This window comes from Terrapene carolina, unplaced genomic scaffold (genome assembly GCF_002925995.2).
Source record: "Terrapene carolina triunguis isolate 2854851 unplaced genomic scaffold, T_m_triunguis-2.0 Scaffold96, whole genome shotgun sequence".
NCBI classification, from domain to species: domain Eukaryota; kingdom Metazoa; phylum Chordata; order Testudines; family Emydidae; genus Terrapene; species Terrapene triunguis.
This window is the reverse complement of record NW_020664447.1, coordinates 38,756,909-38,771,167: the sequence shown is the minus strand read 5'-3', so window position 1 is coordinate 38,771,167 and position 14,259 is coordinate 38,756,909. Positions and strand designations below refer to the sequence as shown.

Below are 14,259 nucleotides of genomic sequence, written 5' to 3'. Positions count from 1 at the left end.
CTTGGCCAGATGAGAGAGGATTTGATCAGGGGTCTGCCACATCTCTCAGGAGGGTGCGCTAGCCACTGAGATGTTCTGTTACAGGGCTTCCCTCATTGTATAAATCATTATAGAATCATAGGAGCAGGGGAACTAGATTCTGAGTCTCCCAAGTGGCTGCCTTGACCACCAGGCAAGAGTCATATTCTCTCTCTCACTAAGGTTATGTCTACACTGCAGACCTTACAGTGGCACAGCTGTATTGCTGCAGCTGCGCTACTGTAAAGTCTCCCGTGTAGCCACTCTATGCCAGTGGGAGAGAGCTCTCTCCCCGGCACAATTAAACCACCCCATTGAGTGGCGGTAGCAATGTCAGCAGGAGAGTGTCTCCCGCCGACAGAGCGCTGTCCACGCCGGCGCTTTTATTGGTGAAACTTTTGTCAGTCAGGAGTGGTGTTTTTTTTTCACACCCCTGACCAACAAAAGTTTTACTGACAAAAGTGCCAGGGTAGACATAGCCTTAGTGCAGTGGTCCCCAACCTTTTTCATCTGGCGCCACGGAGGACCGTGGCGGCGGACGAGCATCCACCGAAATGCCGCCGACAAGCGGCAACGTCAATAGGCATCGCCACTAAAGAATCGGCGGCATTTCGGCGGCGACGCCTATTGACGTTGCCGCTTGTTGGCGGCATTTCGGCGGCATTTCGGCGGATGCTCGTCCGCCGGCCAGTACGCGGGCGCACTTAGACGCCCTGGCGGGAGCCATGGTGCCCACAGGCACTGCGTTGGGGACCCCTGCCTTAATGTATCACAGTCTAGCAGGATGTTACTGCAGAAGTGCTAGTGTGCTTATTCCATAATCCCCAACCACCTCCTAAAATATCCTGTGTCAGAGCCCCTAGTTGTCCCCTATGCAGCTCCTCCTGACAACTTCTACAAAGCAGCTGTGCTTTGGCAATACAAACACTTTTTGCATATTGAAAAATTAAGGACCAAGCAAAAAAATGAAATTAGTATCTAAACAATAGAAAGATGACAGCAGTGTGGTTTAGTTTTCATTTTCATATTAAGTTTTAAATGGACATTTTTGTTAATTTAATCTGGAGCTGCTGCAGAAATTCCAGTCTGCTGCCCAGTATGCCACAGAAACCAAGGGCACTACAGCAAAACTTGCATCTAGTTTCCTTTGAAATATATGAAGGCTTACATATATTAGTTTTTGCTTGTTTGAATGGAAAAGCTATCATTTGTGGATTTTCCATGCTGGCCATGACAATTATAGCAGTCCCCCACCCCATATTTAATACACTTTTATTTTTCTGATTGAGCAACTGAGTCTCTTATGGGCAAGAAAATGTGGCGCTCACACTTTCACAAAAGATACTCATAACTAGAACTATCCACTGTGCTTACTCACAAGTTGCTGGCTCCAGGATTTAATGAAAATAACCTTGTAAGATTTAACAGTCCAGCCAAAAAATTTAACTTGTCCACCCCTTTACCATGATTAATAATGGAAAAAACTAATTGCTATTTGCCTGCCCTCAAAAATTGCATATGCCACTCAAGGCGAATTTTGCAATTACGAATTTGAAGATTTATCATCAGACTAACTGGTCTCCTGTTCCACACTTTTTATCCAGATTTCCAAGCTAAGCCAAAAGGACTTGGTGACCCAAAAACTGCTGAAACTCGAAGAGATTATAGGCCATCTGTGGCAGGAAGCCAATCGAATCTATCATGCAAAGGAGCATAGCGCTGCCCACAAGGATATACTGGAGAACCTCATAGCTGTCCTTGGATCCACCTTCTCTGGTAATGTGTGTCATGGATTAGAAGGGATGTGTTAAATGGACCACTTCCTTTCGGAAGAGATACCAGTCTTTTGAGTTACTTATTCAGTGGGAGGAGGTTATATCATTCAATAGCTCTCCCAGCAGATACTGCATATCATTCAAAGGATAGGAGAGTTGTAGATGCAAAGGATATAAAACTTGATTTCAGTCATTAAAAAATTCTCTGGGCTGCTAAGGCTACCTTGCTGGGCTTTAAAATGGCTGGAACTAAATCAGTAGAGAATTCCCCTTGCATAGGGGAAACTCTCATTCATCTCCTAGCTACACGATGCTAGCTGCTCTCCACAATCCTACCCATGCTGTGACAGGGGATGCCAGGGCACGTTCTGGCATGGACAGGGAATGATACTCTACATGGGCATAAAGTCTGTCCTGGGGCTTGTCCCAGTGGTGCAGGTAGGAGTAGGTTGCCTGCTAGTCTAACTTCCTTGTGGCCAAGGATTAAGGATCTGCAACGGCTGTCATTCAGAAGTGGTGTTCAGAGTTTCCATATGGAGACTTGGAGCTACAGACGTGGGCTGGAGACCCACAACTGTTTCCCTACCCACTGGTGCAAGAATACTGACTTCCTACTACAACTCACTAGTGCAGTGTTGGGTAGAACACATACAGAAGCACTTCTCAGTCAGGAGAGTAGAGTGTGCTGAGTAAAAAGGTTCTGGTGTCTGGAGGGGAAACTGCCAGTGTCGTTAGGAAGGGAGACAAAGAGCCATCCCTATAAATCTCTTCCTCATAGAAAAAAGTTGCTGATAGTGAGGCTTCTTCACTATCCCCCCGCTTTACAGAAGCTGGAACAGAACCCAGATCTGTCAAGAGTTTCCTCGCTCATATCTGAGTATTGCTGAGTAGGTGGGTTTGAGGACTGGGCCAAGGTTGACAGCATGGACAGGGAACAGTCAGAGGGATCAGGGCATCTAACAAGACCCAAATGATGTCCTAGAATGAAGAAGACAAACTCAAAGTCCCACAATTTTCATGGTGCTAACAAGGCAATAAAACGTGGATGCCTTTCCCTAACCCGATGACCTTTTTCCCTGCAATGATCGTATTAGGCTTGCCATTAGAGTCCTGACCACAAGATCAACAGAATCCAGAAACTTATCAGTCAGAGAAACCCATCACTCCCAATTTACAACATCTTTATGTGGGCGCTAGAGGGCAAACAAAGATGAGATTTAGGTAAATGGGGGTGTCCCTGTGCTCTGAATTATACTGGTACAATACCAGCATTACAGTACCTGAGAGAAGAATTTGGCCTGGTCTTTGTCATTTCAGTACTAAAATTATCATAAATCAACAGCATGTTCTAGGTGTTTACATTACTTTAATGCTTATGTTAAGCTGTTTCAATTCTACCTCTTATGTGAAATAGATTTGACTGCACTCACATTTGATAGACCCAAACATTACTTAACCAATTCACCCAACAATAGGAAATTTATAAACTGTGTAGTACTTTGGGCTCCACATTTGAACTAATGAGGAGGCTTATCTGGATTCAAAATGTTTAATCATTTAAAAAAAAAAAAAAAAAGGGCACAAAATAGTTAATCATCTCACAGAATTAATTTCTGTCATTTCCAAAATCCATCATTCTATTAGCACCAGCAAAAAGTTTGAGCTCCTCCCACTGGTGTTGCAGCAGCTATTGACTACATTATTTCCAGTACTACACAAACATCAGTGATGATGCTACCGTGTGAACAAATTCTCCACTCTTAGCAATGGTGTGGGGAGAAGGGGGGTGTTTCTTTACAAAATAGAAAAAGGAGAGATATCAGGAACAAGGGTGTTACTTTTCAAATTTCTAAGGTTTTACAGATAACGCAGAGTAAGACTAAAACAAAAAGTTGACAGTATCCTCTTACTGGCTAACATCTAAGGTTACAAGCTTGTGCACATTTAGTATAGTCTGCTACACACCATAGGAGAAATTCAGAGGTCCTTTGTAATGTCATAATGAATGCATAAGTCAATCAGTAGATGTAAATGAGACTAAATCAGTGCAATTAAGGTATAAAAATGTGTATATAATCCAATACCCTAACCTTCTTGCAGCTCCGAGAGACCCCACACACACTGGGCAGAAGCCAGAGGCAATGCGTCGGGGGGGAATGTGACCCCAGATTTTTACCAGGGTTTGCTGGACCCACTCAGTCACATGCTGCTGCCAGACCCCCTCCCCACATGGCAGCTGCTGGAACTGGCAAGCTAGGATCCTAGGGAGAGGCAGGGGCAAACAGCTGGGAGTTGCAGGGAGAGCTGCTGCTTTTGCCGCAGCTGCCTCTCCCCATGCAGCTTAAGCAGCATCCCCTCCCTACAGCTCCCAGCTGTTTGCCACTGCTTCTCCATGCGGAGCTAACACCTGGGAGCTGCACGGAGGGGTGTGACTCAAGCTGTTCGGGGGAGCGAACCTTTAAATTATGCCCCCCACTCAGCAAACACTAGTGGTCTCTGACAGAAGCCCTTAGCCCCACTACAGAAGCCCTGAGCTCTCCTCCATCCCCCCATCCCAGTCTGGTAGGCGGAGAATGGGACGAGGGGCTCCACAAGCGGTACTTTGTGAAAGAGCTGCATGTGGCTTGCAAGCCACGGTTTGGCCATCCCTGCTATAAAGTGCCAGGAATCATAGGCTGCTACATCTTATTTTATCACATAAAAGGTAAAGAACATATAAAACTAACTTCTAGAGGGTATTGCAGATGCACTAATATGGCTGGGAAAACAAAGTTTAATTCTATGCTATTGTAGACAGGCTATGTACCTACTTCTTGTGTACATATCCTTTAGAAAGCGTTTAATCTGTCTACCCAGGTCAAAGCTGTTCCACCAGGATGGATTCTCAGATCTGGACCCCCGATTCAAATTTACCAGTAAGTGTAAGGTAGCAAACAGAATTTTTCTAATCAATATATTTATTTTGATCATAATTTAACAAATTACATAGGCACCAGAGGTTTCTTGGTAATCAGCAGGCCTTTTTCAAACAAGAAGGTAGCTAAGGAGATCTTATCATCCAAGGTATCACATGGAAGGGTCTCCACACAGACATACTTTGGATATGAAGAAAGCAGAAATTCAATACCATCTGTAAACTCAGGATCTATCTCCAAGTACTTGGGCTCCTCCTTGTGGTACACTCTTGAGTTTTCTGTTGTGTAATACAGCAGCACACCATTTCCTTCATTACACAACCTAATAATGCCGTGACGGAGCAGCCGTACCTGAGTCCCTTTGTTTATCGGTATATCAGCATCACGAACATCTCCATCTTCCCACCTGGCTGGAAGACCATGTATACTCAGTGCCCTTTCATGTTCAGTTAGCATGGGAGGGAGGCAGTCGTGAAGAAACAACTTAGCTTTCTGATCCACTGCAGCATCAATTGGTGCATAGTCCACCAGTTTCTTTATCAAATTCTGTACTCTCTCTATAAAGGCACCTCGGCGAGAATCAACCACATCTGAGTTCAGGACCCCCATATATTCTAAGTAATCTATAGGGAGCCCTTGCCTGTACTCCACATCCTCCTCTATGGCCATCTGCAAGGCCGCTGGTAGGAGTTTCTCCAGAAGATCTCCCCAGGAGTTCCTCTGGTATGAAGAAAGAGTTATGTGAAGTGAGTGTGCATCAGGAAGACAGTCCCCCTGATGGATAAATCCACGGGGGAAATAAAGCAGGTCCCCAGCTTCGAGTATTGTCTCCAGAATGGGCTCTCCAATCTCCTCCTGAGCAAAGTTACAGCTCGAGAACTGGGGCAACACCTCTGTATCATCCCTAGGACCATAAACCCGCCAGTGCTTTTTCCCTTCAAGCTGGATCACAAAAGCTTCAATGTCATCGTAGTGTGGAGCAAAGCCCTGTGTGCCCGCGGGTGTCAGATATGTGTTTGCTCCAGCCATGCTCCCAAACTGCTCCTGTAGGATGGAGAGGAAGTGCCAAACGGTGGCAGAGAAGGCCTGCGGGTTCAGCATCCGCAGGGAACAGCCATTCCTGTAGAAATCCCATACAACAGCAGGCAGCGCCCTGCCAACAGGATTGTGGGTTTCCCTCGTCCCATCCACATAGCTTGTTACATCCAAGTTTACCCCAAACTGGACATCATTGTCCCGCAGGATTGCATCGAAGGTGGACGTGGAGAAGAGTCCCTGGTAGTATGCTGGGTTGTGTCTCCGAATGAGGAGGGGTTTATTTTCCCAGCTCTGCTCAAAGAACTGCTGTGGGGAGATGGGCGCAATCAGCCACTCAAACAGCTTGGCTGCCCGCTGCCTGCTGTGCTGGACCCGACCCAGCTCCTGGAGAAGGCCATGCAGAGAGGGGCCGGTGATGGGCTCCTGGGGCCCCGGGCAGCTGGCCCCCCTTCCTGCTCCCACCGGTGCCACCCCTGCCAGCTGCGGCCTGGGGATTTCCTGCAGCTCCGAAGTTTGGCTTTGCAGGGGGTCCAAGTACCCGTCTCTCTGCTTCCCCTTCCGGCTCCTTCCCAGCTTCCCTCCTGCTGCGCCCCGGCCGGGGTGGGGGGCTCCGGGCTGCTCCCCCTTCCCGGGCCCCGCTGGAGCGGGACAATCCCCGGACACGCCCCTCTTGCTCTGCTTGGGCCGCTTCTTTATGCGCCTGCTCCGCAGGGAGACCGAGAGCCCGGGGCCCGCCGCGGAGCGATAGACCCAGAGCGCGGAGACACGTGCGCCAGACTCCATGCTGCTGCCGCTCCCTTCGCCCTGCGCGCGCGTGCCAGAAACGTCACCTCCCCGTCCCCGGCCCGCGCCCGGGAGCCCGATCTCAGGCCCCGCCCCCAGAGACTGGCCCCGCCTCCGGGGTCCGATTGCCAGGTCCCCTGGACAAGCGGAATCCCGGGGTTTGTTTAAACGCTGCTTCAAACTGCGCAGCGTTGAGGGCTTGTTTTTCGCAGCTCCGCTTTGTGTGGGGCTTTGCCGTTTGTCCCGGCTGGGAGTGAGGCGGGGCTTCCCCCGGAAGTTTTGCTTGTTATGCGCCATGCAGGTTCCGGGGCGGCCGGATGTGTTTACTCAGCTTCATCAGTGATCGCCCCTGGACTGCCGGGGACATCCGTGCTGCACACCCCGCCTCCTCAGCCGCCTCGGAACCTGCATGGCGCATATGAAAAGCTCCGCAGTCTCCGGATGATTCTGTGTGTGTGGCTCTGAAATCTGAACTTCAAGCAGTCACACAAACAGGTGGTGTGGCTGGTCCTTGGTCAGCCTGTGACTGTAGGCACTGAGGGGTGCAGTCCCAACCCCTGTAAGGGAGGGGGAGATGGAGGAACCTGGCTGGTACCCAATAGTGTGATGCTGCAGCAGGGAAATCCCTGCTGTGCAGAAGTATGCCAATATTATTTTGTGACATTTTGCAATATAATTTGTCATTTTTGCACAACATTACTTGTGAATTGTGAACACTTTGTGAGTCCTTTTGTAATATTCCTGGCTGGAATTATGTCTTTATGCAGAGCCATGGAGTTTAAGGCAAGAAGGGATCACTAGCTCTGTGATGGGTTGGGTCACAGAAACCCCTTTGGGACTGCCAGCTGATGTGCTGGGATTACCTCTGAGCCCATTTTCCCTGCCAGTTTGGAACTTCAGTACCTTGCCTTGTTTGAGCCAGACACGCTTGCCTGCTGCAAACACAGATCCAAGTCTGAACCACGTCCCCCACAAGCTGCGGGCTTAACTGAAAACAGCTTAAGAAATGCTCCCATCTCCAGCACTCAGATACCCAGTTCCCAATGGGGTCCAAACCCCAAATAAATCCATTTTACCTTGTATAAAGCTTATACAGGGTAAACACATAAATTGTTCACCCTCTATAACACTGATAGAGAGATATGCACAGCTGTTTCCCCCTCACACACACCCCCCCGTATTAATACTTACTCTGGGTTAATAAGTAAAAAGTGATTTTATTAAATACAAAAAGTAGGATTTAAGTGGTTCCAAGTAATAACAGAACAAAGTAAATTACCAAGCAAAATAAAACAAAAACACACAAGTCTAAGCCTAATACAGCAGGAAGCTAAATGCAGGTAAATCTCACCCTCAGAGATGTTCCAATAACACTGGTCTACAATTTTTGAGAAGTCGTCTGCTTCAGAGATAAAATGTGCTATTTATTATGTATTTTGATGTGCTGAATTCAAATATGACAATTAAAACAACTGATTGGCTACTGTTTCTAAGATATTTAAGTTTTTACATTTTATGTCTATGTATATTGTGTAGATAGTAGAGTTTTAATCATAAATTGTAAACCTAGGTCTTGTCATGTGTTTATGGTTGCTTTACATGATAATATTTCACCTGTCCTGTTTATGTAACACTTTAAAAATCAGCAAAAGGGTTATATAAATAAAATTTATTATGAAACAAAAGGCAAAAAACTATTATGTACATAATTTAGTCCTATTCAGTGTCTACTCGGCGCTTCTTGGCTTGTCTCTTGTATTCATTAAATGGAGCATCTCTTGTCACTGTCCAGCAATAGTCTGCAAGCATTGATGGGCTCCATTTGCCCTGATAGCGTTTCTCCATTGTTGCAATGTCCTGGTGAAATCGCTCGCCGTGCTCGTTGCTCACTGCTCTGCAGTTCAGTGGAAAAAAATCTAGATGAGAGTGCAAAAAATGTATCTTTAGTGACATGTTGCAACCAAGGCTTTTGTATGCCTTGAGGAGGTTTTCCACCAACAACCTGTAGTTGTCTGCCTTGTTGTTTCCGAGAAAATTTATTGCCACTCACGAATCTGAGGACCAACAAAGACACCTTCCTTTATCTTAGCTTTACTTAACCTTGGAAATTTTCCATGGAGGTACTTGAAAGCTGCTTGTGTTTTGTCAATGGCCTTGACAAAGTTCTTCATCAGACCCAGCTTGAAGTGTAAGGGTGGTAACAAAATCTTCCTTGATTCAACAAGTGGTGGATGCTGAACACTTTTCCTCCCAGGCTCCAATGACTGTCGGAGTGGCCAATCTTTCTTGATGTAGTGGGAATCTCTTGCACGACTATCCCATTCGCAGAGAAAACAGCAGTACTTTGTGTATCCAGTCTGCAGACCAAGCAAGAGAGCAACAACCTTCAAATCGCCGCAAAGCTGCCACTGATGTTGGTCATAGTTTATGCACCTCAAAAGTTGTTTCATGTTGTCATAGGTTTCCTTCCTATGGACTGCATGACCAACTGGAATTGATGGCAAAACATTGCCATTATGCAGTAAAACAGCTTTAAGACTCGTCTTCGATGAATCAATGAACAGTCTCCACTCATCTGGATCGTGAACGATGTTGAGGGCTGCCATCACACCATCGATGTTGTTGCAGGCTACAAGATCACCTTCCATGAAGAAGGATGGGACAAGATCCTTTTGACGGTCACGGAACATGGAAACCCTAACATCACCTGCCAGGAGATTCCACTGCTGTAGTCTGGAGCCCAACATCTCTGCCTTACTCTTGGGTAGTTCCAAATCTCTGACAAGGTCATTCAGTTCACCTTGTGTTATGAGGTGTGGTTCAGAGGAGGAGGATGGGAGAAAATGTGGGTCCTGTGACATTGATGGTTCAGGACCAGAAGTTTCATCTTCTTACTCTTCCTCGTCTGACTCAAGTGAGAATGATTCTGGTGCATCAGGAACCGGCAGTCCTTCTCCGTGGGGTACTGGGCGTATAGCTGATGGAATGTTTGGATAATGCACAGTCCACTTTTTCTTCTTTGACACACCTTTCCCAACTGGAGGCACTATGCAGAAGTAACAATTGCTAGTATGATCTGTTGGCTCTCTCCAAATCATTGGCACTGCAAAAGGCATAGATTTCCTTTTCCTGTTCAACCACTGGTGAAGATTTGTTGCACAAGTGTTGCAGCATATGTGTGGGGCCCACCTCTTGTCCTGATCTCCAATTTTGCAGCCAAAATAAAGGTGATAGGCTTTCTTAACCATAGCGGTTATACTGCGCTTTTGTGATGCAAAAGTCACTTCACCACAAACATAGCAGAAGTTATCTGCACTGTTCACACAAGTACGAGGCATCTCTGCTCACTTTGTATGACGCAATACCAGCTTCAGATTGCATCATTCATTGTTTTGCCTAAAAAGCAAGTACTGTCCAAACCCAGTCATAGATTTATTCATAGATCCAGTCAAAGATGTATTTTAGTCATTTCTGGTTTAAATTGAGATCCCTTCCCTTTATAACTCACTTATCCTCCGCCATTCCCAAGTCAAGGGTCGTATATACTGACCCAATAGCATATCTTGAAAACTAGAGCCAATCAACAATTTTAAGCATCATTTTTGTTCTCAGTGACCCAGAATTAGTAAAGTTTGACTACATTTATTTCAGAAGCATTTTGGCTGTAGAGCAGTGCAAGCTTCTTTGACAGACTAGCCTCCTTCTAGTCTGGGTTCAGCAAACACTCAGACCCCTGTAAAAAGAACAGGAGTACTTGTGGCACCTTAGAGACTAACAAATTTATTAGAGCATAAGCTTTCCTGGGCTACAACCCACTTCTTCGGATGCATATTGAGTGAAACATATATTGAGGAGATATATATACACACATACAGAGAGCATGAACAGGTGGGAGTTGTCTTACCAACTCTGAGAGGCCAATTAAGTAAGAGAAAAAAAACTTTTGAAGTGATAATTAAGATAGCCAAGTACAGACAGTTTGATAAGAAGCAAGTGTGAGAATACTTACAAGGGGAGATAGATTCAATGTTTGTAATGGCTCAGCCATTCCCAATCCCTATTTAACCCTGAGTTGATTGTGTCTAGTTTGCATATCAATTCCAGCTCATGCAAACTAGACACAATCAACACAGCAAACACTTTAAATACAAGCATAGAGCCAATGCTCATAACTTCAGATATAAAAATGATACATGCATACAAATAGGATGAATACATGCAGAAGAACATAACCTTTGCAAAGATATGTTACATGGCATATCTAGCATAAAACAGTTATGTCATATTTACGCTCATAACAGGGCCGGCTCTGGCTTTTTTGCCGCCCCAAGCAAAAACAAAAAAAAAAATCGGGGCGGCCAGAACAGCAAAGCAAAAAAACCAAGAACCTGCGGCATGACCGGAGCCAGGGTGCAGGGGGACTCCCTGCGCTGCAGACGTGCCCCGGCTAGTGGGGGGGAGGCGGAGGGAGCGGGGGGAGAGAGAGAAGGGGGGCGGCCAGGGCTTCAGCGGGGCGCTCGCCACGCAGCCCCGACCGCTGCCTGCCGGGAGGGCTCCGTGCCGCTCCGGTCGGCGGGGAGGGAAGGACGCGGGCTGCCCTGCCGGGCTTGCTACAGACCTGGTACCGGTTGGGGCAGACGGAATGCGCAGCCCGCTCCCAGCAAGGCGCTCCCCTCCTCCTCCACGCCGCCGCCCCCTACAGGGCAGCCAGATCGGCGAACAAAAAAAAAAAAGCGTCCGTGCCGCCCTAAGATTGGGCGGAATGCTGCCCCGTAGAATCTGCCGCCCCAAGCACGAGCTTGCTCGGCTGGTGCCTGGAGCCGGCCCTGACTCATAAGCATATTTCTATAAAGCATTATGGGGTGCAACGTCACAAGCTCATCTAGTCTTACCTGTATATCACAGGCCAGCCAGTAACCAGAACCAGACCAAAGTATTAAAGTCCTCAGGAAACTAAATTATTGTCTGCCACAGGCAGAGAACAGGAGGGACCAAGATGCATCAATGCCTGAGGCCCCTGCAATGGCAGGGAATTAATATATGAGATAATCCTACCAAGTGACCTGTGCCTAATGCTGCAGAGGAAAGTGATTAGTTGAAAATGATCAGCCTATGAGGCATGATTAATCCCACTTACACTCATGGGCTGGGACAATAATTCACAAATGCCGTGTTTAGAGTCTTTCCATGAATTTTACTGCTTTCCCTAAAATCTAAGTTTTCATTGAAGAAAATTAAATTTCTAGTTGTACTAACTGTGAAGAAAACTTGCAGCCTTTAACTTGAAGCACTATTCTTCTATGATTAGAGGAAACAGACCAAAACAATATCACTAAGGGCCAAATCTTTTCCTGTGCAGAACTAATTTAAACAGGGGTCCTGCACGTAGGCTAGGGGAACAGAATCCTTCCCCTGGGCTGCTGAAGATGAGCAGAACCAATCGATGGCTACTGCAAGTGCTACATATGGGGCTAGAAGTGACCAGTAAATTTGCATAGTAATGTATCCATTGGTTGTACCTCCTTGTTCTGTACCCAAGAAACCTTCCACACTACCACATAGGGCATTTCCACCAAGCCTGGATTTACCACTGCGCAAGGAATGGAAACAACACCATGATTTAGGTGATCAAACATGTAGTGTGAATTAATGAATACTTATAGTGACCAGTTCAAGAATAAACCATAGATTAAAATTTGTTTGCACCAACTAATCAAAAAAAATGCAGTAGTGAACAAATTTGTAAAATTCATGCCTTGTTCAAGGATAATTTGCAAAAAGAAAATAAAAGGGGGTGGGGAATATACTGAATCAGTTGTTTTCAACTAATAATTCAAGGTGTAGTTGTAAATCTGTATTGTTTGTTTACTGTAGTATGTAAAGACTGTAATTGACTATGAAGTATAAGGTGATGTTTGTATGAAAGACACTAAACAATAAATTAGATTGTGTTATTGTAATGAATGGAGGTAGGAATATCTAATGGGTAGGGTAGGGGAGTGGGAGTCAGGACTTCTGGGTTCTATTTCCAGTTCTGCTATTGACTGGGTCAAATCCTACTTGCCTTACTCACACGAGAAAATCCATTGAGTTCAGTTCAATCTCTCGTGTGAATTAGTGGGACCAATACTGGAAGGCTGTGTCCAATTCTGGTGTCCACACTTCAAAAAGGATGTTAAAAAATTGGAAGCATTCAGAAAAGAGCTACAACAATGATTGGAAGTCTGGAAAACATACTGTATAATGGGAAGCTTAAGAAGCTTAGGCCTGGTCTACACTAACCCCCCAAATCGAACTAAGATACGCAACTTCAGCTACGTGAATAACGTAGCTGAAGTCGACGTACCTTAGTTCGAATTTACCGTGGTCCAGACGCAGCAGGCAGGCTCCCCCGTCGATGCCGCGTACTCCTCTCGCCGAGCTGGAGTACCGGCGTCGACGGCGAGCACTTCCGGGATCGATTTATCACGTCTAGACAAGACACGATAAATCGATCCCAGAAGATCGATTGCTTGCCGCCGAACCAGCGGCTAAGTGTAGACATACCCTTAGTCTGCTTAGTTTATCCAGGAGAAGGTTAAGAGGTGACTTGATCACAGTCTACAAGAACCCCCTGGGGAAGAGATTTAATCTAGTAAAAAAAGGTGTAATGAGATCCAATGGTTGGAAGCTGAAGCTAGACAAATTCAGAGTAGAAATAAGGCATAAATTTTGAAAAGTGAGGGCAACTAACCATTGCAGCAACTTACCTAAGGGCATGGTGGATTCTTGAAGTCTCTAAATCAAGACTGGATGTTTTTCTAAAATATATGGTATAGCTCATAAAGAAGATACAAGATCCCAAACTGCTCCTGTAGATGATCATAATGGTCCCTTCTGACCTTAACATGTAATGTATGGAAAGTGTTTTGAGATTCTCGGATAAAAAGTGCTGCAGAAGGGCAAAGTATTATTACTTGTATTATTACTTTCCAGTAAAAAAGCGTGACTCAAATTAGATCAACTCAGACTTTAATTCATACCAAATATCTATCTGGGCATTTGATCCAAAATATTTCTGCAGTGATAGTGTAAAGAAGCAGCGACTCAGTCCCTTATCCAAGGTTTCATCTTTGCCTTAAGTTCAAATTTTACTTCAATTCTTTCATTTCAGTCATTTGTGAAAATCTCTTCAAGGCCCTGGACACAAGAAGCCATCTTATCAACACTGGGAAATCACCACAGTGATGTGTCATCATGTATGAATAAATGGTCAAACCCTATGGAAAGGGGGCACTCATCAGGATCACTTTGCAGGGAGAAGAATCCATCCGACCTCTTTGGCCCATGACAAGAGACCAGATTGTTACTTAGCTTAACCTCACATATTCCTTGTGGGGAAGAAGGTATGGGAATTCTGGCTGGTCCCCAAAGTCATAAAGACATCCTGTTAGACTTTGGGAGCTGTGTATGACCTTTGGCTGGAAGCATGAAATCTGTCTTGGTAACAGGAATTTTTTTCTGTGACTAGATTATCTGTAAAATAACTCTGCTCTGTAGCTGAAGTATATACACACTTTCTTTTACTACTGCTATCAATGTTTATCTCATTAGAGATGGCAGACAATGGGATATTTCTTTTCGGACCAACAAATGATTTTTACATATATAAGACACAAACTTTGGAGCTAAAAAGATTTGCTCAAACCTTTTTCGTCTGAAAATATGGTGGTCCAGTGTAAAGGAATTAC

At 45.5% G+C, this 14,259-nt stretch overlaps 2 protein-coding genes across 2 annotated transcripts in view; one reads left to right on the top strand and one right to left on the bottom strand.

The window, feature by feature from the left end:
- The window catches only part of HEATR4 (HEAT repeat containing 4), a 45,922-nt gene extending 32,063 nt beyond the window's left edge, over window positions 1-13,859 (top strand). The window contains exons 14-16 of the mRNA XM_024197521.1: window positions 1,623-1,794; window positions 4,650-4,708; window positions 13,683-13,859. Of these exons, the coding sequence (XP_024053289.1) occupies window positions 1,623-1,794; window positions 4,650-4,708; window positions 13,683-13,859 (408 nt within the window). The remainder of the gene's footprint in view (window positions 1-1,622; window positions 1,795-4,649; window positions 4,709-13,682) is intronic.
- RIOX1 (ribosomal oxygenase 1) lies at window positions 4,766-6,542 on the bottom strand. Its single transcript, XM_024197522.3, has one exon. It carries the CDS (start codon window positions 6,527-6,529, stop codon window positions 4,775-4,777), a length of 1,755 nt encoding a protein of 584 aa, XP_024053290.2. The 5' UTR covers window positions 6,530-6,542; the 3' UTR covers window positions 4,766-4,774.
- Window positions 13,860-14,259: the final 400 nt, after the last annotated feature.